General features: G+C 38.6%; 1 protein-coding gene across 1 annotated transcript; it reads right to left on the bottom strand.

The window, feature by feature from the left end:
* Positions 1–17,021: 17,021 nt before the first annotated feature.
* Positions 17,022–23,109, bottom strand: CYP7A1 (cytochrome P450 family 7 subfamily A member 1). The gene is made up of 6 exons (XM_054643811.2): positions 23,030–23,109; positions 21,515–21,755; positions 20,552–21,165; positions 19,104–19,234; positions 17,996–18,171; positions 17,022–17,321 (listed from the first exon to the last, which is right to left on the bottom strand). Exons 1-6 carry the CDS (start codon positions 23,107–23,109, stop codon positions 17,022–17,024), a joined length of 1,542 nt encoding a protein of 513 aa, XP_054499786.1.
* Positions 23,110–24,061: the final 952 nt, after the last annotated feature.

The following is a 24,061-nucleotide window of genomic DNA, read 5'->3' on the forward strand; positions in this document are numbered from 1 at the left end:
ACAGTAAGGCTGCTAAGTTTGGGAGTTCCATTTAGTTTCCCTTAAATACAGGTAATAATCCCATTGCTTGCTCTTGTAGCAGCCTATGAAAGGCTCAAGCTTCACCTCTGCTTGACTTTCCTAGAAATCCTTTAGCACACAAGAGCCAAATAATCAAAACCTGAATGTTTTCCTTAAAGAAAACTCCTCAGTAATAATTGATTCTGGATAAACACAGCCTTCTTAGTCTTTGGGTTTTGGTTTTTTCCTCAGCAGTCCACTGAGATGTTTGCAAGCATTGTGCTTTAATTAAACTACCGGACACACTTGTATAATTAGCATATATTAGCAGTTATCTCATGCTGTTCTTGCTCTTTGGTGAAAATCTGTCCAATATTAAATGAAGCAAGGAAGAGCACATGAGTACTCTGAGGAGCTATTTGCTAGCTCCCTGCTTAGATGCTTGCACTAAGTTACAGGTCCCATGGTCTTTAAATTGTCTTATGCTGTGCAGGGAGAAGAGACAGAGATGCATCTCCCCCTTGCTCATGCTGCTTAAAGCTGGGAGGCCTCATCTTAGGCATGTGCTGCTCTCTGGGCAGGTGAGACAGCAGCAAGAGTCTGGGGGAAATGCTGAATCAATGGCCTACCAAAAGCAGTCAGCTTCTGGGGTTTCTGTAGGATGACTATAATTGGAATCAGTCCTGAAAACAATAAAAGTAGGGTTGCTTCTATTTAGCCTGGAAAGCACTGGCCCTGGAATGGGGTTAGATGAAAACAGTGCAGCAGAACCATCTACACCTATCTGAGGTTTACAGAATTGACTTTGTGACTGGGAGATTATTTTAATCCCTGTGTTTGTTATTAGTGAGTTTGATCAAATTTGAGTTTATGATGCTGGTTCTGCTTCTTAACGACCTCTCTTTTGAGAGAGCATTTCCACTGAGTCTTTGGTCCTAAGTTAAATTTCTTATCTTAAAAAAGCTCTAAACTGGTAACTTACAAGGAAGAAAACAGGGATGAGGTGATTTAAAGTGGGCAGTTACTTCACAGGGAGGAAAGCATAACACTAATTAGAAGCTTGTACAAAGCTGGCAATTCAATGCAGGTATTCTCAAAGGGAAATTCAAACACAGTTTTCAATAGCTGAACTACTGGAATGAAGCAGCCTTAAAAATCAACTTTCCTTTCTGTTGTTGTTTTTTTGTTTGTTTTGTTTTGTTTGTTGAAATCTTATTGTTATGCTGGCCTTCTGTAAGATTTGTTTTAATTATACCAAATTTATTTAGGTTTGGTACTGATGTAAAATAAAGTAAAAAAATGTGGCTTAGTTTTTGAAAAGCAACTTGCTTTGCCTTTGTCTAGTCATAATTAATAATTTCTGATGTATGTTTCATATTCAATGGGCTGGAGATGTTATGTATATCACTGTATGTATTCAAAATTTCCATTACAAGCCTTCCAAAAAAAGTCTGCTGAATATCAAAGAACTCAGATACTAGAACTGAACTTCTTACACTTTTTAGTTGTAATTCTCCTTTAGTAATGGTCTTGTTCTGCCCATAATATAAGAGCTCCCTGGCAGCATATCTGAAGGTTAAAGCAAAGAAACTATGTTCAAAAACTTTTTCATCTAAAACTGAGAAATAAAGAGAGCTCTTTTCTGTTCACTGGGAGCTGTCTGCTCTGGAGTTAAATATGTGATCTACAAGCTATGTGGTTTAGCTCTTTTTCAGGGATATGAGGAGGTAGTTTTGTTATTCCACACCGCATTAAGATAAATCAAGAGAGAAATTCTTAGCTGTATTAAAATTAAATTTTTAAAGATCTTAAAGATCCTTCAAGGAATTATTCTGGAAGAGCAACTATTTTGAATTTATAAACCTTTTCCAGTCCAAATTAATTTGGTGAGCTCTTAGACCATTTAAATACTAACAAGAATTCACAAATGGGAATAACCATGAGTCATTTGTCTAATCCGATGTTTCTAGCTGAATAGAAGGGATTGTTTATTCAGGGCCATAATATTGGTATTTGTTTTGTAGAATTTGTAGTGTCTTACTAGGTGCTGATATAAGAATTTTTATTGTCTGTTCTAGAAAAAGAAAAACCAAAACAATTTATAGTGTTTACTAGCTCTAACCTTAACACTACCAAGTAACTGCACTTTGAGGACAAAGTAAATTTTCTGATTTCCAAATTAAATTTTCATTTTTGTGAACTTTTCTATGACAATAGCTTTCTACAGTTTTGCACCAATGGAAACCTCAGAACTTCAGTGCTTGCCTTGTGTAAACCACTGACAAATTTCCATTTCAAAGCAAAGAATTAATTTCTGTTTATCTTATAACTGTTCCTAATCAAATTACACTGTCATCATTAATCAAATGTTCACAATGTAAATTTCCTTACAGTCTCTCATGACAATTTAGTCTTTTTTAAACTAGATTTTGCCAACCAATACCTCAACCTGAATGTGAAAGTGTAAGTACTAGTTTTTCTGAAAGCTTGCAGTTAGTAGAGAAAAGCATAGATAACTATCTATTTGCATTTGAAGTCTTCTTTACTTAGCAAACTGATTCTTGGTATAAGAAACCGAGAAATTTTCCATAGAGAAGACTTTGTCTCCAAATGCAGAAAAGTGTTACCACTCTTTGTCCATGGATGAGTATCTCAATACATGTTAATAGTAGTTTCCACTTCTTTATTTATCACATTTTAGTATTGGCTCTCTTGTTTTGATATTGTTTTCCCATGTATGCTTTCACCTCTTTGAACTATAAAATTATATTCTGCATATTGTTATTAATGTGTGACTTCTTCCCATAGCAGCCCTCAGATCCTGTAGTCTAAAAGGAATCATTGAAAGCAGAGGAGGGAGCATAAGTGGATATAGGCAAATGGTTGTGTCAAAAAGTTTTTTATTAAATTATTTTTTCCTGCTCTTATAGTCTAATAATTTGTTTCATTTTCTAAGGCCAATTCCTGAAAACTGTATTTCATGGAAACAGACACAGACCTTAAACCAGGTAGCAACTGCTTGCTAACCTTGGTCACTACATAAAAAAATTGTAAGCCAGTATTTGCTTGCTGAAAGGACTAAAGTGGAGAGATCAGACAATTAGACTTTAAAAGGATTTGCACAGGGTTCAGGCTCACTTTTTCCTCCCCCTCACTCTTAAATCCTAAGACTTGAAAAGTTTGGATAAACCACACACACCTTGCCACCATAGGACTCAATAATATGTAAGGTTGACTCAGCTAGTATGTTCTGTATTCCTGTTGTCACAGAGGCCTTTGGAATCCAGTTCTATCTGGGTTTTGTGTGTTTGTAATAGTATCTCATGGCCCAAGTTAAGAAAGAAGCTTAAGTCATGTATATTATAAGGATGTGGAGTAAGTCATAGTGTCACCAAGTAAATAAATGTGAGAAAACTAGAACCTTGAAAGAATTATGGAGGAACTTTGACTATTCATGTTTCTTCTCTAACTTACACTGGCCTCTCCCACACAGAGGTTTTAATTTATTTACTCATCTAAACATTATTTTGTGCATGTATAGAAAGTCTCTTTAAATTCTGTCTTCCTATGCAATTCCTATTGGCCTGCCTGTAGGCACCCATGAGAATAATGAACTTTATGTTCAATGCTTTCATCCTAGGTTTTTTTGTGGCTGATTTCATGTCTCTCAGCATGATTGCAGTTCTGAAAAATAGTGTCTGCCTTGTTGTAGTTGCAATCTTCAGGCCCTACTGCAATAAAACTTGGAAACAATAAAAAATCAGATTCATGACTGTGTTATTGTTCCCATCAACTGTAGCTCCTACTGCTTTGACTGATATCCAATATCAGAACATGTCGACCTGGCAAGGTCTGTTTGCCTTCGCTGTCTCTGTGGGTGCTATTTCCCAACTGACTGCGCAAGCAGAGAAGGTAGAGCTGACCCAAAGTCAGTGATTTCCAAATGGCCTTTACTCATAGTCAAGGCCACCAATAAACACACATTTTATTTTATGAGTTTTCTTAGAACAGCAGCCTTTCCAAGCTCAGAGAGTGCTGCTGGCTTTGTACAAGCACACTAACCACTTATTAAGTGCTTTTCAAATAGTGAGATGTCTTTATTATTAAGAAAGCTACATTTACCTAATAGACTTACTAAGAAGATGGTCAGAAAGATAAAGTGCCTCTCCTATGGGGAAAGATAGAGAACTGGGATTATTAAGCCTGGAAAAGAGAAGGCTCTGGGGTGACCTAATTGCATCCCAGGCACAGGACCAAGCTGCCCAGAGAAGTAATGGATGCCCCATTCCTGGAAGTGGTCAAGGCCAGGTTGGATGGGGATTTATGGAAGATGTCCTTGCCCATGGCAGGTGGTTTGGAATCTAGATGATTTTTAAGCTCTCTTCCAACCTATACCTTTCTATGATTCCATGATACTCTAGATGAACAAATCAGTCTCTTTCCTGTCGTGTAACAATAGTGATAGTCAATAATATGGATTTTTGTAATATAGTCACTGAACTTGAGATTCTGTAGCATTGTTATAGAAAGCTTGTTCACAGTTATAAGGATATTTAATTCCTGCAACTCAGAGTTTAAAAAACCCGTAACTATATAATTAAGGTCCTGGCAAATGACTAGGGGGAGTTTCTTTCTCCTTTCTTTATCTTCATGTTCTGAGGGAGGAATAGATTATCATTCATATCAGGTATTTCTCCTAGAAAACTTTCAACAGATGTGAGTGACAATGAAAGACACTGCTTTCTTACTCCAGCTATCTTAGCACCCACAGAGCTTTCAGTCTATACTTCCCATGAAGGCAGCTGCCCACCTCTGATAAATGATAAATGTCATTCCTTTTTTTTTTCCTATTCTTGCCTTCTTAAACACCTGCCACTGAAACTGAGGGAATCCTCTGACAACAAAGTTTACTTCTGTACTGTCAGGATCTCATCTGTTATGTTGCACCTCATCCATTTTATTTGGTCTTCTGTAGCTAATTCTTCTGTTCAAGTAATGACATGCTTGTGTGGCTGATATTTATATTCCAGTTTATATTCCAAGGATTCACCTTCTTTCTGAGAACTATATTTTTGTCCATATTTAAGAAATTATTTGGAAGAAATATATTAAAATAGAAGAAAACAACTCTTCCTTAACTCAGTAATGAAAGATTGTCACTTTTCATTCAGACATGACTAATGGATTCTGCTTTTTACACTCTGCACTTTTTTCCCCCATAGCTAAGCTAAATTTTTCATATCAAAGACCTTGATTATCTTTTGACTTTTTTGACTAAGTGGACAATTATCATGCTTAACTTAAGTTCAGAGCACTTTGGCAGTATTACCACCCCAGTTTTACCCCAGTAATTGTGGTTTTAGCCATCATTGCAGCTGATCTGTCAACCCGTGACATGCTAAAAACTGCAGATAGTGCAGCCTGGGAGAACTTCCCTTTTCTATTGTTTTTCTTTTATTTTTTCTTGTTCCTCTGTGTTCTAAAGCAGAACAGATGGAATTGCTGTAGAAGTCAGCAGGAATTTGTTCTCATCCTGTGATCTAATGGGTTTTATAGATAAGGAAGTTAAAAGGCAAACAAAACAAAGCAAATCTTGAGCAGCAAGTGACTTCTTATGACCTTCATCTGAGCACTGCATCAGAGGTTAAACAAGGCCAAGTGCAGGGTCAGGCAACTGCATGAGGGCAACCCTTGGTACCAACACAGGCTGGGGAATGAAGGCATTGGGGGCAGCTCTGTAGAGAAGGACTTGAGGGGTGCTGGTGGATGAAAAGCTAGGCATGATCCAGCAATGTGCATTCACAGCCCAGAAACCCAGACATGTCCTGGGCTGCATCAAAAGAAGAGGTGATTCTGCCCCTCCACTCTGCTCTCATGAGACCTCACCTGGAAGTGCTGTGTCCAGCTCTGGGGTCCTCAGCACAGGAATGAGGAGTGAGTTCAAAGAAGGGCCACAAAAGTAAAGAGACAGCACCTCTCTTATGAAGGCAGTCTGAGAAAGTTGGGGTTGTTCACCCTGGAGAAGACAAGGTTCCAGGAAGACCTTCTTGCAGTCTTTCAGTACTTAAAGGGGGCCTGTAAGAAAGATGGGGACAGACTTTTAGCATGGCCTGTTGCAACAGAACAAGGGGTAAAGTTTTTAAACTAAAAGAGGAGACTAGAGATAAACAAATTTTTTTATGGTCTGGGTGGTGAGACACCAGAACTGGACACCCAGACAAGTGGTAGATGCCCCATCCCTGGAAACATTCAAGGTCAGCTTGGACTGGGCTTTGATGTAGTTGAAAATGCCCCTGCTCATTGCAGAGGGGGGGTCTGGGCTTTCCAACCCAAACTGTTCTATGAGTCTATGAATTGCCTGGCAGAGGAAAAAGGCAGATGTGGTGCACATGTCAAATGGGAACATAAAGGTGTGTGGACCTGTTGGGACCCCTGTCACCAGTGACAACTCTTTGAAGAAGGATTTCTTTCCCTTTATTTCACAAATGTTGGGGATAGGCATTAAGAAAGGGAATGACCACAAAGACTAAAACATAATCTTTGCTCTTAGAATCATGACTTTATGAACTTTTTAAATATGACTTAGTTTTTTATTGTATACTAGTGAGATTTAGGGTAGAATTCTCACCAAGAAGAATTTTCCAGTTTTCTTCTGGTTTCTTTTGAATTATTCCTTTGAATTATATGATTAATGAATGTAATTTCTTTCAGAGTTGGGGGGGAAGAAGTAACAATGGAAGTAGATTTGACATGCATCTATGAGCTGAGAAAGACAGGATTTTTTTACCTTCTGTTTTTTACCTTCTGTTATTTTACCTTCTGAGACTGTTTTCTTTTGCTCTCTGCATAAGCAAGTAAATGAAAAAATTTTCCATGCAGCAAAGAATGTAAATGTGTAGAAGTGTATCAAAATAAATAGAAAACAAAAAATGTAGTATTATAAGATACCAGTCAGTGACTTGGATTTGACAGTGATTAGGAATTTGGAAATTGGTCTTTTCTGTTATATTTTAAAGTAGAAAACCAAGATGCAGCACTGCACCTGAATATTTATTGTAAATGGTTTGTGCAACATCCATCTCACCAACTGCTTTGTGCCTTATGGCTGTGATAGTCATGAGACACTGCATACCAAAATCTAATGTCAGCAGACAGAAACATCTCTCTAGTCTGATGGATCTGTATTTGTGCATACAGCAATAGATGGAAAATCATTTTTGGAATCTGCTCAGACACATCTGTTCATTCCAGTTAATAGAAATATACAAAGTTACTTTCTGTCCTTATTCTAAATGTTATAGAGGACAATTTCAAGAGCAATACACCATGATTTCTTTTCCTGTGGTGAAAGTTTTAGATTAAGCTCCTTCTGAGTGCTTAGTGTCTTGGGGAACTTTTACTGTGTAAGAACTCCAAAGAATTGGTTGGTAAATGTTTTTGAAAGTAAATACTGTATGAGTTCTTCATAGGTTTCAATACATGAGTGCCTGGTAGCAGAAAGTTAACAGTTCTATCAGTAAGATTGAAAGAATTTTTAGTTACTAAGGAAGTTATGAAAATAATTAATTCCAGAAAGAATTGGATTATAGCCATTTAGTAGATTTGACCTAAGTCCAATATGTCAGAGTTTTCAGCAAACCAAAACATTTTGACAGCCAGTATAGATCAATTTAATAAAATCATATGTTTTCCATCTTTTAATCTTTTCACTTGAAGTAATTTTGAAATGAAAGCTTTTTAAATGGAAGAAAACCAGGAATGTGTCATTTTGAATAGAACAGAAGGAAATAATTAATTTTCTTATTTCCAATTGAAATTTGTATTTCAGGAAATATGAACCCTGTATATCTGGTTTTAGTGGCTACAATTTGCATTTTTCCCTCAGAAATTGTTGGCCAAACTATTTTTCAGATAGGTGCAATCTTGACTTGCCTAGTTTATGCAAAAATTGCATGATACAATTCCTGAACGAAAAACACTGTCTCTCCAGGACCTCCTTTCAGAGTACAATCAAGAGCAGAAATCTCCAGGGTAGTTTTATTATTTACATGCTCAATAGCTTTTTTTCCTGTTGATATAAAAATTTGCTTTTGAAAGCTGATGACCAAAACTGAATTCAGAGCTTGCATTTCTTTGATGGTCCTCAAAACTCTGAGAATGGGATTCAGTTCAAAGGTTAGGGCACTTAAATGCAGGTATCTACTTGTGCTCATTTATGTATGGGCAAAATGCCCAGCTCCCATTCTGTTCAGTAGGTGTTTAGGGCTTGATCAGGCAGCTATCCCACAGACAGATTCCTGGAGCTTTTCAGTTTCTGAAGACACCATGAGGTCAACAGACTTGACACCTGACTTTTGGGGCTGTAAGTCTGTATGAAGGGAGCCTAGAGATACATGGGTTACTGCAGGGTATTTCAATGTCTCTACTTCCTGTGTGGGGACAAATGAGTCAAACCCCTTGTGAGTGCCATCATGTCAATGTAGACATTTATTTGGTTTACCCTAAAGTAACACCACATACTTTGGCAGCTGCTGGTGTTCAGCTGCCTGCATGTGCTGGCCAGATCTCCACTGTCTGTATGAATTTTGAAACTTAATTCATGTTTCATAACCTGTGAACTGACTCTTATTTTGGGTGTCTGTCACTCTCAAAACAGGACTTTAAATATTTTTTTAGTCTTATTTTCCTGTAGTCTTTGGCGGCACAAACTTAATATTTCTCAGACTACAGTATAGTTTCATATGTGGCACCCATTATTTCCCTTTCTTTCTCGTATTCTTACCACATACTCATTACCAAAATCACTATTACACTGAAATTGGGAACTAGAAATAAAGTCTCTTAGGTTATGAAAAAAACTTGCCCCAAAAATATTAGAATTATTCCCCAGATAAGCATAAGAAGCAGTAAAATCTTGTATTCCTTTAGCTACCTCTTGTTATCCAGCATATTTTTGACAATACATAAATTGTAATAGTGGCTGCATGTGTGTCTCATTTGTCAGGCTCCAGATACATTTTTCCCTCTGTATGGCTCAGTGGCAGTCCCCTGCACAAGGTTCAAGGCTGATTGATGGTACACTTTGATGTACTGATCTTTAGCAATAGCTGTAGTAGTGGAACACCTTAATAAACGCTGTTCGAGGCCACTTTCAAGGCTGGACATTATCACCTAATTACTTTGATCAGAGTGGTGGCAAATATTTGCATAGTACATGCATGTGGACTCAGCCTGTTGTATTTTATTTACAGAGTAACTTTTTGGAATAGGGTCTGTCTGAGATCTACTCTGAAAATTGAGATCCACGGTTTCCACAGAGCCATGCTCTTGCAGACCTCTTCTTCTCATCTTCTGACTCCATCCAATTGTATCTCCTCAGAGCCACCCTGTCATGCCCTCCCTTAACCTTTTGTTCCTCCCTAAATATTGTTACCTAATGCAAGCTTATTTCTGTGCTGTTCGTGTTCTGTTCCTTTCTTGCTTCACAGCTTGATGAATGCACATTAAAAAAATCACATTTTGGAGCACTGCTTTGAAGTGCTATTCTGGCTCCCCATCAACTGAGTTTATACCTGCTTCATTCAAGTGATGCTGCTTCACAATGTCTTCAGTTGGGCTCAAGACTCAAAATCAGAACCCCATCCTCGCTCTCCTTTGGTCACCCATCAGCAATCTCTGTCACTGTCCGTGTCCTCCTTCAAATGTTGTCTTGCCTTCTGCAAAACTGCTGATAAGATATGGCCTTCCATAGCCATTCTCCTAACAAAACCTTCACCCAAGTGTTTCCTCCTTGTGCCGCAGTAATTTTCCAGTGCTGTCCTCTCCTCTCCTGCTACATCCATTGGTATTTTTGCCACAAAGAGCATTTATCTGTGCTGTCATCCCTCCTCCATTGCTACCTTATCCTGAATTCTTTATAGTACCAAATATAAACTTTTTTTGCTTCCAAGGACCTTTGTACCTTAATTCTCATGTCTCTATCATCTGGTATTAATTGCCCAGTTCTAGTGTTTTAGACCTGACCAGATCAAGATGCTTTGGTGTCACTGATACACTTGACCTTAACTGACCTCTTGGTCTCTCCAGACCACCAGCTGTCCTTCTGGCAATGCTGCCTCATTCATTCCTGGCCCTCTTCTAGATGGGTGGTTTCACCTTGTCTCTTCCTTAGATTGTGACATCCCTGGGAGAAGCATGGTGGTTTTGTTCTGTGTTTGTACAATTCTTATACCAAGTCCTTATCTGGGTGGAAATTACATTAGTAATAAAAAATGATTGTAAAATATACTTAGCAGCGAAGGCTGAGGAATAAGAAAGTAATGTTTGCTGCCATTTAGCTTTAAAAATCATTAATGGGGCAAGATGGTGCTGGCCTTCATCCCTCACCTCTGCTCTGCCTGTGCCACAAACATCAGCAGGGAGCTGGGGTCCTCTGAATTGCAGCCAGGCAACTCTCTTGTGGCACTGCAGTGTCTTCACTAGGAACTTCATCTGCAGACACCTCTGCAGTGTGGTATATGTCTTATATCTGCATCCAGCACCCCTATTCTCTGGCTATGGTTTCTGCAAATTCACAGGATTATTAAATCAACGGGTTTTAGGGACAGTCCTCTGACTGTAATCTCTTTCCAGACACAGGAGAATCTCTTCTAAGTCCAGACATAGAACTTCAATGGACAGCAGCTGTTTTGGTCTGTTTAGCCAAGTTTGCTGTGTCTAAATAACACATGTAAGCAGCTAATGTACCAAGAGTATGAGGCACAGTGAACACAACTCATGTGATTGCATCATTAACGGCTCTCCCTGTTGTTTTTAACATCAGCTTTTCATTCTTATAAGGACATTAGCCCTTGTTCCAAGAAGAAACAAAATAGCCATGAAATTCTCCGTTCAATGCGGAGGATGTACTTTTAGGGAGTGTTCCCTTAACTATTTACCTTTCCAAGGTTTTGCTTACTTGGGCAGAGCAGTCAAGCTGAAATGTTGCATGAAGCAGAGAAGTCTTTCCCTCAGCCTGAGGAGTGATTATCATTAAAGAAGAGCAGAGCTAAGGTCACTGCAGGTCATCAAGGCCCAGTTCCCCTCTCACCCGGTGATTCAACCCTTGGGCCAATCTCCCTCACCCTGTGCCTCAAACCAGACATGGAAGCTCTCGGCAAGGGAGGAACAGAGCTTTTTTCACAGGCACAAAATGTTTGTATCTGCCTTCAATTCCCTTGCGGGATCTGGCTTGCCTTTAGAGTCCAGGTGTCCATATGGAACACGGGCTGAGATGAGGTGGGGTCTGGTGCTGTTGTCTCTCCAAACCCAGTGAGAGGCGAGTCTGGCTGGAGCAGCTGGCAGAGCACAGGCACATCCCGGGGCAGACAGCAGGGACTGACTCTGTGCTCCTGCCGGCCAGCACTCTGCACAGGGTGCTTACTGCAGCTAACACAAACAGAGAGGCCTCCCAAAGCCCTCCAGAGCCCAACACAAAACCAGCTGAATTTTTGAAAGCTGCTGAGCACCTTTGAGAGCAAATCTGTTCCTTAGGAACCTTGCACAAGCATCCCAAGAAAGCTCTGCTTGTTCTTGCCCTGGGTAAAGGGGACCTCCTTCCACACCTAGGGTGAAGTGACTTCTAGCTTGACTTCTTCCAGCCTATGGTATTTAATGTTCGTCCTCTGGGTGTTTTTATGTCTCAAGTCTGCAGTTACTGGGGGCCTTTTCCAATCCTTCTCCAGTCGCCGTTACACAAATGTTACTGAGAAATAATTACATGGCCAGTCGCACTAAAGAGTTCTCAAAACAACAGAGATTCAGCCAGCCAAGGTGTGTTAATCTTTCAAAACTTCTATGGGATCCTGCTATCTGATGAGACAAATTTTAGTAATTACTGTTATCTTTAAAAAGATAATTGGAACCCACAGGATCTTATTTATAGATGATTTAAATATAACAAACTGTTCATTTTAAAAATCTATGTCTCTTTAGTGAATTGTTCTGAAGTGACCTCTCTCTCCCTTCATGACTCATGGGTCACTGAAGATCATTTGATTTAAAATGTGTCTCCCACAGAGTTGTCTGTCTTGGCAGAAAACAAATTAAAGTAAACAAGAGTTAGCAAGGTGGGTATTTACACTGATAGCACTCCTGTTAATAGTATGTAACCTTTTTGTTATTTAATTCTAAGGTTATTAGGAGGCAATCACTGCTTTTACCACCAAAACCCCTGTATGCAGCAAAACATGAGCATGATCAAGCCTCATCTGCCTGTTCTTTAACTGTGTGGAGCTGGTGGTGTAAATGAGAGGAGATAATAGAACCATAGAATCATAGAATAATTTAGGTGGGAAGGTCATCTAGTCTAATTCCCTACAATGAGCAGGAGCATCAGAAGATCATGGTCCAATCTTCAGCCTGTTGACTTTCAGATAGAGCACTTTGAAAGTCAACAGGCAGTCACACAGTTCATAAATGGCAAATACCTATTTATGGTGCCACAGTTCTCTGTTTAGACCAAGACCATGAACAAATTGAAGCATGCTATCATCAGCTAAGCAATAGTTATCTCTAAAATGTATTTCATGACTTCAGAAAAATTATCCCATGATTTTTCCTCTTTTTGCTTCCTCTTTTATTTCATCAGAAACTTGCATAAGAGGTCTCATAACAGAAGTACCAGTTTATCCTGATATTCCTCCAGTAAGATTAAAAAAAAAATTGAAGAAGGGTTGAAAAATCTATGCTCAAAACCACTGTTGACATGTTGAAGAGTGGCTGCCTGAACTCAGCTCTGTTACAACAGCTGTGGCCAGCATGGTTTCAGAACTGTAAAACTGTCTTGTTTTCTGACATGGTGTCATGTTTCATTAGTAGTCACCATGTCACTTCCAAGATCTCCATGATCAGTAAAGATTTCTTTTAGCCTGAAAAAACTCTAGAACATTTTCACTGCCTAGGTTCAATCTGCTCACCCAAAATGCTCCTTCTGCTGGCTTATGAGCCATGTGGTCTCTCTCAGCCAACTTGTGCCTTGCTCCTAATCCCCAAATCACTGTTCAGAGGCATCTGACCACCCAATGTCCAGCTCATCTGGGTCCAAAAAAATCTGAACATTTAATCTCCCTGGTGTGCCTAATCTATGTTACACTTATGTGTTCCTCAAGAGTTATCCCTCACTCTTACTCACCCTATACAGGACAACCACAATCATGGAGTTGTCGCCTGGGGGTGTGAGAGAGACTGAACTCACTAACTTCCTCAGGGACTGCAATCCCAAACTGAAATTGAATCTTCTCTCAACTAAGAGAGCACTTTGGCTCTAAGGGCACTGTCAGGAAGTCATGCAAATCATCCTGTTGAGTCTGGTTTTTTTTTTTTTTTTTTTTGAGAAAACATGCTACAAATTCCCTGAGAAAATGCCTGAGCTATCCTACTGGTTAGGGTGCCCACCTGGAGGCTGAGGTTGTGGCTCCTCTTCTGCCCCTACCTCTTCATGCATTTTAAATAGTAAGTATATAATGTGAAATACTCACACAGCCCACAGCAGAGGCTGCTTGCTTGTTACCAGCCTGGATCTGTCCAAAGTATGTCTAATTGCTCCTATGGTTTTAGTATTATTTTTCTTTGTTTTCCTGTCTTAATACAAGTCCTGCTTTTAGGAGAGGCAGCAGAAAGAATTGCCCTGGTATAACCTTGTGGTGTTTGTGACCCTGGCAAGGCAGATGAGTATTGATTGCTGAAGTATTTGATTACATTAGCTGAGGCATAGTGCCACAGACCTTGTACTTTCTTTTCTCCCCTCACTTGCATCTGTGCAACCCCCTTAACAGGGGTTTAACTGAGGTTAGAAAATTAGCAGCTACAGCAGTAAATAGAAATACTTGTATATAGCCCAATATATATTAAGGAAAAAAAAAAAAAAAAGGAAATCCATATCCAAGCTATTCAAACAGTTCATCTGTGTGTCTTTTGTCACAAAGTGGAAGCATACTTAGGGGCTTATACTGGGACTTTTCATCTGCATAACACGAGGTCAATATAAAAAAGAAGAGTCCCCTGCAGACATGTTTTATCATCCTCAGGCTACAGGAGTCCTGAGCTGAGCAGAAAGGGCTGGTTGACCCTGTTCTATACACACTGCACATCAATCTATAGGTTATGTGGTCCAGCCATCCATGGAGAGCTGCTATCCCAGCAAGAGAGGAGTGGCCCAGGCTGAGTGGTGAGGACCATGGTGCCACAGGAGATTGGGCAGGAGCTCCTGAGCCACCCTTGCAGGGCCCTGTCTGGTGACAGTGCTGGTTTCCACCACTTTGTGGTTCTGCACTTTAGTCATTATTTTCTCCACAATGTTCAGAACTGGACTTTAATCTGTGGGTTGATCCTCTGATATTTTTACCTTCCCCTGAGTTCTCTATTGTTAGTATTCCTTGGTGTGTGAGCCAGCTCAGGCAGGACACAGGAGCAACCAAAACAGCATGCATGAAATGGAGAGAAAATTTGGTTTTGTTGAAACCAAACCACAAGTTTTCTTGCTTTTACCCTTCTGATTCTCTCCCTGATCCTAATGCTGGGGGAGTGAGTGACTGGCTGTTTGGTGCTTGGTTGTTGTCTGGGTTTAAATAGTGATGCCAGTGGGGGGATTCCCAAAGCAGCACCCAGGCAGGGATGCAGGCACCATGGAGCTCTCTGAGTGTTAGGGGATCACCAAACCTTCTCTTTTTCCCTCTATATCAGGGATTCATGCAGGTGTAGTTTACTACTGCTTGATTGTTCTCACATCAGGACAGGAATCTCACCCATGCTCAACAGGATACCTCTAAATCTGTCTCAGGACTATGTTATCTGAACACAGGTGTTGTCCAGCACAGGAGGCTAAACAATAACTGGAATGATGTACATGGTTTTTGACACCTCAGCTTACAAGCCATTTGACCAGGTTCACAATCTTCCTCACCAATCTTCCATTACTCTCCCACTCTTGGGAAGCTGAAAGATCAGCTTGAGGAGCTACTGAATACTTCAATTTCTCATTGACCAAAGGAACTCACAAGAACCCCTTAAACCACAGCCAGAAAAGTCTGGAGCAGTTGGTTTGAAGCAGACAATGGGATGTAAAAGAGGCATAATTTTTGAAGCAATCTAGAATTAGCTTAGCAGTTTTCTTACCTCTTTTCTGTTGCTGTTTTCCATGTTAAATTCCTTTTCTTCAAGGAAGTGTGTTTTTCTTAAAATATTGCATAGCCTTGCTGCCCTCAAAAATTGCTGTTTCAAGCAGGATTTATTTAAGAAAGAAGGAGCAGATACTCTAATGATAAAAACAAGTACCAGGGCACATGTCAGGCTTGCCATTCACTCTCCAAATTAGCTTACATTGAATATGTTATAATTTATATGAATAATACAAAATATAATTGGCAGAAGTATGGAAACAAGCTGTACTGGATACTACCCTTACCAAGAGAACCAAAGTAATAATTCAACCCCTTTGCATTATACATAATTGTTTAATATTATACATGGTGCAAGAAATCGGTGTTCTCTGTTCTCCTTTGAAAATGCAAAAAGATTAAATAAAATTACAAAGACAACACACAGATAATGAATGTGTGTTGCGCACAAAATAAAGTGTTATGCACATGCTGCATAATCTTTTTATTAACCTTTGAATATTTAGCACAGTGGATAGTAAGAGGAAAAAAGAATAGAAAATTCAAAGTAATTGTAGAACTCAATCAAAAAATCCTTATATAGGAAGAGTTCTATCATCTAAGCTGGATATCATGCCAGAATGTGAAATCTGAAAATATCAAGTAGTCCTGTATCTCATCTTTTGAGTTAAGGACAAAAGGTCAGACCTAAGTTCTTGGAAAAAAGCAGGATAAAAACAATGTTTTAAGTCCATTTGATCTTTTCATCAGCAAATGATAAGAAAGCCATCTCTTTCAGACCAAAAAAATTTCATTAAAAAATGGACTTTTGTGACATGTACATACATCTACCACTTGCAGCAGAAAAGCACAGGGATGTTAGAGAGAACTAAATTATATTAACCCTGAAACTATTGTTCTTATGGACATGCCACCACTGAAAATAAAATGTGTGGGCATACTACTACCTATGGTAACTTTAATGGAATTAGACTAGGAAGACCTAAAGAGGCTTATGGAAATATGGAGTTTAGGCAATGAGGCTAAATGCAGCCAGAACCACTGGTGAATATATGGTAGATATTTATTTATTTATCTCCATATTGGTATTTGAGTTGGCTAGTTTAAAACTGGTTTGGGTGGCTTTGGATGAGTGCATAAACCCTAATGTTAAGATGTTAAAACAACAAACAGTCTAGAGATGCATTTGGTTCAGCCAATATAATTTATTTTAACACAGTTAGCACTTTCTAAAAATAAGTATCTTACAAAGATTATAATACAAGTTTTGAGGTTTCACTTGAACGTGAATATTTCTGTAGGTTTTTTTCAAGTCTTCTTCCAGTTTTTCATAAAACCATAAATGTAATTCCCCAGGAAACTCTCCCCTCCCCACTGTGAATATGCCTTTATACAACAAAAACTTTATTTCACCTGTGAGGAGGCCTAGCCCCCCACCCAACATTTCAATTATAGAAAAGATTATATTTTAATTGTAGTACAATCTTGAAATTATTATGAATTAGCTCATGAAATTCTACCTGTGGGAAAGTATTTGCTGACAGAAAAAAAACCTGGCTGCTGGACACACACAATGGAAAATCTTAACTTGCCTTTCAAAAGGGTTGGTAAAAAGGGAGACATTTGCATCAAAATAGAGCATTAAACCCACTGTAGGTGGTAGCACACTTGTGCCCATTTTTCATTGAAATAGTGAATTAGCATCTTCACATAGCTTTTCACCCAAGACTTGAAGCATTTCATTTGCATATATACATAAAATGTATATAAAGCATATGTTATACAGTGTATTTAGTACTGTTAGTATATACAGTGTATTTATGTACTACTAGTACATAGTGTATATGCATAATACAAAACACATATTCATAAGCACTTCAGCCTGTACCTGAAATCAATGTCATTGGATGGCTGCAAAATACCCAGTCCTGCACGGGATTGATCTAGAGAGGGACACTTCACATTACTGTCCACAAGCTCTATCTCAAAGTATGAAAAAATCAGAGCCAAAAATTGTTTGATCTCATGGACAGCAAACAGCCTGCCCGGGCACTTTGCTATGCCTGTCCCAAAAGGCATGTAGTAGTGCTTCAGCTTCCGGCCGTTCCGGTAGAAGTCGGTCTTCTCCTCTCCCTTCTCGTTCAGGAAGCGATCGTATTTGAATGTCTGCAATTAAACACACAAAAGGGTTCCTTGGTATTTGGATACCTCCAAAAGCCAGATAAAGCTGCTAAGAGACAAAATGCAGGCTGGGAAAGGGATGTCTCCAGCAATAAGCATCGTACAGTACCACCATCCCCCATGGGACTGTTTTAGAAAGAATGGACTCTGAGAAGTTCTGTTATGTGGGACAGGATCCCAGGTTCTTTGCTGATAACTCCCCTTTTCTTTCCTGACCTCTAAAAATAAGGATTGTAACATGCATTCTTGTTCAAGTGGCAGAAGGAGAAAGGAGAACTGGAAGAAATCTAATTCTCTGCCTTTGAGAAACTATTATCCTCATCCTTCTTCAAAGACCCTCATCATGGTGATCTTCCCTCACTCAGGAAGACAGTAAGTAAAGGGCTGTCTGAGGCTGATAGCACACCTTTTGGTTACACTTAAACATGTTTTGCAGATAATGCTTTATTTATTTATTTATTTATTTATTTATTTATTTATTTATTTATTTATTTATTTATTTATTGTTTCCTGTTATCACATCTTCAGGTGTAAGAATGGATTGTCTGGGGTACAACAGAGCACCAGCCATGGGGCACCTCAATAAGTGCTTTATCCAAAGGCCTGTTAACTTCTGCCAGAGCACCAAGTTTAATGCAATTTGCAAAAAAAATGCTTACCAAGGGATCAGCATAGATTTCTGGATCGAAATGCAGCAGCTGAGGATAAAGAGCTACAATGTCATCTTTGCGAATGTTGTAAAAGTCGTTCTCAAAGTGCAAAGTGAAATCCTCCTTGGCCACTCGGAAAGTCATGGATGCACTGGAGAGCCTCATTGCCTCCTTGATGATGCTGTCTGTTGGGAGAGGACAAGGAATGATTGCAATGGAAACAGTGTATTCACATACTGGGGGCAGGTCATGGATTTTGAACTATTTCAGAGTCATTATCAAACCCTGAATTTATTAGAAGAAATATTTTAATATTAACTTTCTAAATGCCTAAAAAAGTATCTTTATAATTTCTTTTCAGCATTTCTATCACTTCTGCAGATACCACAGAGAGCCTAATCTGCTTCCCCCACTATAAGAGAATGCTTATAGTGGACAAAACAGAATGTTCAAAAGTGAGACATATTTTCACTCTGCTATAAAGACCAAACCAGTGAAAACTGAAAATATAACAAGAAAAAGAAACAGTACAGTGAGCGGAATTTTCTAAAGCTTTAAGAGGTCCTGTGTAGAAACCCATACTCAGAAAAAAAAAGTAATATGGGAAGTTTTTGTTTCAATATTAGCTGACTTTTTTTTAAGTAACAGTAGTTAAAAAGCAGCATTATAACAACTCTCTGTAAGTTCTGAAAAATTATAATTTGAAAAATATTGAGAGGAAATAGAAGTAATGGTATTCTTATAATTGCTTCACATAATAAGAATAGGGATTTAAGTTTTGGCAACACCTTTTTATTTGATTTAAAGACATAATCAAACAAAATATTGTTCAGAATTATCCATGTGTCTATTTTATGTAGCAGTGTAGGATTATTGAGATATGCCATTACCCATGAAAAAATGCTGTTCATGTGAATTTTGATAGTCTCACCACCTGGGACATTGGGAAGCCTGGTTGTGTTGGCTACTGCTAAGGAACATATAGTTTCCTGTTCTAATGTTTCTTTGTTAATTCCATAGGAATTCTATAGCAAGCATTTATATGGTAATAAACAGAAGACCATGGAAATTGTAGTGTGATTTCTGCATAAAAGAATCCCACATAAAATAGTCATACCTAGTATTGGCATATTATCCAGCTGTTTCCGGTTCAAGGAAATATGTTTGCCATCTAAGCTGATACTCTCTTCAGCACTTTCCAAAACACTTTGCACTTCTTTGGTAGCTGCTCTCATTGCTTCTGGACTCCTAAGATCAAAAGAGAAAAGGTATAACATAAATTTAAAAATTCTTTAAGAAGTGGTTTTGCTATTAACTTTCTTTCTGACCAAAATTTATTTTGTTGACCGACAAGTACAACCTTCTAAAATAAAAATGTTGCAGCAAAATGCTGTAGTTCCATTTTTTCCTGTCTTGGAAAAGGTATGAGAACTTCAAAGGAAAAAAAAAAGAAAAATAAAGGAATCCCAAGTATTTGATTTTGTCTGCAATGACAAGTGGGACAGAACTGATGTGTGTAATTCAGGTAACAAACAGTACCGGCACTAAAAAGCAATGCCAAAAATAAGAAGAAAACCAGCCAGTTGTAGATTAGGAAATAGCCCCACTGCAGGTAGAAAGTTTAGGAGCAGGATTATAGATCAGTTTTATAACATCATTTATTCTGGCTGATGTGACAATATTGTGTCTAGCTGAAAAGAATCTTCCTAATACTAAGAGCCCACATAGTATCCTTCACCATCTAGCCTTTCTTTCAGACATGGAATATATGAGCTTTGGTGAAATATATAACCACAATAAAAGAGGGTGCAATTGTGTCTTGACGAAGACACAATCAGGGTGTTAAAAGACTCCAAGTCCAGGAAATCTAAAGCAAATGCATTCTTGGAGCAAAAAATACTAAATAACTTCAAAAAATAGCATTGGCAAGTAGATATGATAAGTGAAAAGTGCTAGGAATTTACACACATATTTAGAGTTAGTTATGCTGAAGCAGATAATCCAGAAAGGGCCTACTCTAAAATGGACATTTGATAGCATTATCTGAGCTGTGCACTTCTCTCACAAGCAGCAAGCTCAGCAGGTGCAATCTACAGTAGAGCTTCAGTGGGATCTATAATTTAATATAAATTATTTTCTATTAAGTATCTGTGAAAACAATAATAAAGTTAAACATCATTTTGCCTGCTCTAGTGAGATGGTCTAAAAATGTCTAGTTATATTTGTAGCCTCTAATACAATTAATGTTTTGACTGCAACTAGCACTTTTAATGTCATATCATACAGATTTACTCCAAAGCTTTCTTGACAAAGTGTAGCATTGCCCTGGAGTGCTGTTTCTTAACAAAAAAAAAGCTTCTAAAGAATTGCTCTGTGCTACCACACTTGTTCTCAGATGGGTGAAGGGCTTTTCTGTGGAAGTCCTGAACAACACAGCACTTTGTTGCAAACAGTGTGTTTTATCACTGATGAGGTATCGAGGAGTGGAATTGGCCTGTACTAATGAATCGGTTCCTGAAAGATAAATATTTTTCTTGTTTGGGAGCAACAAGTATTGGGACTTACTTAAGAAGATAGAACAAGGTCCAAAAGGTGGCAGGAATGGTGTTTGCTTGAGAGGCCCAGAGCACTGCCACGTGGGTCTTGGCCTTCTCCATGTCATCGAAGGTTGACAGGGTGTCGTTCAGGAACATGCGCAGGGTGACAAGCTCAGAGAGGTTGTCCCTTTTCAGGAGGTTCTTGTGCAGGAGGGCCTCTCCCAGCTTCTCACGTGCACTGTGGGCACTCTTGAACAGGTGGATAGGCAGCCCCGCCACGAGGGCTGGGAAAATCTTATCGAATTCCTTGAAGTTTTCAAGGGCATTTAGGATATGAGCTCTCTCAGTTTCCTGCTTTGATGATAGGTTTTTGTCATTATTTGAATTAAATTCTTTACCAAAAAGTGTTAAAAAGCCAGACTCGAACATCACTTGGCAACAGAAGGTATAAAGTCCTTCTGTCACCCAGGTATTAGACTGAAGCTTAGGTGCTCTTGACTGCAGCATGACATACTGGAGGTTTTCCATCATTGCTTCAATGAGGGCATCTAGGGCATTGCCTTGAAGGGTTCTAATGAAAGTCTGATGAAAATTTTCAGTGGTGTTTCCCTCCGCTGGGTCAATGCTACCATGCCCAAAAGCCTGTCACAAAATAAATTGTATGCATGATAAGTAAGGCCTGTCATTACCTGGATGATAAAGTCTAACAGAAACAAAAGCCAAAGTATAACTTCATAGCTTACTAGAGGGAAGGATAACAATGGAATAAAATAATGTACAGTCTTAGAATAATGTATAGTCTTAGAACAATCAAAATCACTGCAAATTTCCATTTAGGAAGAGGAAAAAAAAGACCTCCATATTTTAAACCAGTAAAAGTGCAGAAATGTGAAACCAATCCATAACTATCCAAAGGCATAGTTATGTTTACAGGGATTAACTGAGTATGTCAGCAGATACTTTGCATGTTAGATAGTAAAACCAGGAATACCTTGGCAGAAGTAGCAAAGTGGAACTTTTTCCAGTCCAAGTGTTTTCCCTGGCGCATCAATGCATGGTATGAAAAAGGGTCAGTGAGGAAATGAATGTATTTCCCTGCTACATGGCAAGTGAAGATGTGGCCGTGCTTCTTCTGCTTTTCTTTGAGGAATTCAAGGGGGTTGGCACCAAACTTCAAGGCACAGCCCAGGTATGGAAGGAACCCATTTTCAAGTGGTGGCTCACCTTGCCGCCTACAAAACACAAACAAAAGCTCCATTTAAAATTATGTATAAAGATCTCTTCTCCAGGAATATCAGGTATGTAAAAAACTGATGTTAGGCTTTGTGTAATGTGAAAAAAAAAAAGAAGAAAAAAACCCCAAATAAGTAGTTTATTTACAGATCTTTTTCTCCCCTTTAAGAGCTAAGCTATGTAAGAAAGAACAACTTTAACTATTGATAGACATAATAATACACATAATAAACCAGGTTGATTATGTAATATTCCTTTTCCCTGGATCAGATGTGTATTTTTCATATGTATATTTTTCATCAAATGTAAAATTATTGCCATTAGCTAAAACACAGTTATGAAATTGTCACATTAATAAATAATCCATCACACTAATATTATCTCATACATTTTTGGACAATTTTTTCCACAATTTAATTTGAATACCAAGCAAAGAAACTTTTTAGCATAGAAAGGTTGTTATTATTGGCATATCCCATTAATAGAACAGATCTTTCTAAAAACATGGGAATTTTGCTATGATCCTCAGTAAGCATAAGAGCTAGTGTTTCAGACAATGTGTCATCAAGCACATGCTGTAAATTAAGCTAAGATACTTAAAGTGAAGCATATGTTTAAATTATTTTCTTTTTTAAGTAGAAACAGCTTTCCTGCATAAAGACATTATGACTGCTGAAATAACTTTCATATAATACTTCAGCTTTTGCAGTAAATGAAGTTAATTATTTTCACCTTTTTTTTTAATTAAACTTTTTAAAATAAAACTAGAAAATGACTGTGGAAATTAAAAAATAAGAAGAGTTAAGCAAATTACTCACTCCTTATATAAATGTGTCAGTAGGATAAATGCTTTTAAGGAACATACCTCATACATAAATATTACCTGTATTAAATTGTGTTACTAGATATAAAAATCTTTGTAAGTAGATATTAAACAATAATTACATATAAGTAGGTATTCTCTGTGATTACAATACAGGTGAAATTACAGCCCAGAACATTAGGAAATCAGGACATACATATTCATATTTTAATTACCTTACTGATGCATAGATTTGTATCTACAGCTACCTCTAGGCATCAATACACTATTATTGCAGAGTTCATACACAAAAATTTGATTGGGGCAAAAATCTCTCAAAAGACCAAACTACAGCATTGTCTATGCTGTCCTGCATATGTCTGACCACAGTTCTCTTAGTCATGTGCACAGGATATTTGACACAAATAAAGGCCACACACACTGAAATGCTTTTACAGAAAGAGTCCTTACCTTCTCCTCCTCCCTAGAAGAAACCAAGACACACAACAAAGTATTACTGCCGTTCCCCAGATCCAGGATGCCAGGAACATTTCTGGTAATGCCCAAAAGCTTCCAAGTGGAAAATGGGTAACTATCAGGATGGCAGGAGAGGTGACTGAGAATGAAACAGAAGACAGGTCACAATTTATATACAGTGGGTACACTACTGTATCTAATGGCACTGAGTCAACCTAGCAAGCTATTGATTAACCATTTCTGGAGAGAATTTGTTCCATCTCTTCTCTGTCACCTTTCTGCAGAAAGCTTTGCCAGATTGATGCAGACAGTTGCAGATCTGGCCTTGAGCTAATGTCACGTAGCAGAAGCAGTTCCAAAGTAACCAAACAGCTGTAATAGTTGATAATTTCAAGGTTAGCCAGGTGTATTTTGATGAATCCTGCAGATTTACCAATTGCAGTTTATAGTTCAAGTTTAGCAATATATGAAATGGTTACTGACCGGTGTCCAGGAGATTCAGACTGTGCTAGCTGGTGGCTGCAGCCCGTGCTGCCCTTCAGCTGCCAGCCTGTTCCCCCTCCCTGCTCCTTGTGGGCTGCCCTGGCTCTGGAGTGCCACTGCAAGAGGGAGCGGCGGGGTTCAGCTGCTGGGCAAAGGGATGGCTGCGGAGGTGGACTTACTTCCTCTAACAACATTTGTCTGGAAGAAAGGGTAAAAATGGTCTTTCACAGACTCATAGAGTGAATCAAAGAAGAAAAGGAAAGTAGATCTAGACAACCGCACTGGTTTCAGTTTTTTTTTCATTGTCCTTGGACCACCTTTTATTTTCCCACTAAATATTTTCTTCTTTCTGTTGTTGACTTATGAGAATTCAAATTTTGGCTTGCTCCTAGAACTGGCATCAAGCCATCAAGGAGGCAGCTCAGGTACACTGATGTTCCATTAGTCATCCAAGGCTAATATGTTTCTAAGAGAGAAACTGAAGGGTTTTTCAGACTTACTTTTGTACAAATTTTTGTTGGTGTCCCTACAGTTATGTGATAA

Source organism: Agelaius phoeniceus, chromosome 1, assembly GCF_051311805.1.
Source record: "Agelaius phoeniceus isolate bAgePho1 chromosome 1, bAgePho1.hap1, whole genome shotgun sequence".
Taxonomy (NCBI): domain Eukaryota; kingdom Metazoa; phylum Chordata; class Aves; order Passeriformes; family Icteridae; genus Agelaius; species Agelaius phoeniceus.

Bases quoted from the DNA above. Each gene is read 5' to 3' on its own strand.
- CYP7A1 (XM_054643811.2), bottom strand. From the start codon at position 23,109: ATGTTCCTGGCATCCTGGATCTGGGGAACGGCAGTAATACTTTGTTGT. The intron at 19,235-20,551 runs GTAAGTCCCAAT...TTTTGATCTTAG, and splicing joins ACCTTGTTCTATCTTCTTAA to GAGTCCAGAAGCAATGAGAG. The intron at 18,172-19,103 runs GTATGACTATTT...CTCTCCCAACAG, and splicing joins GGATAATATGCCAATACTAG to ACAGCATCATCAAGGAGGCA.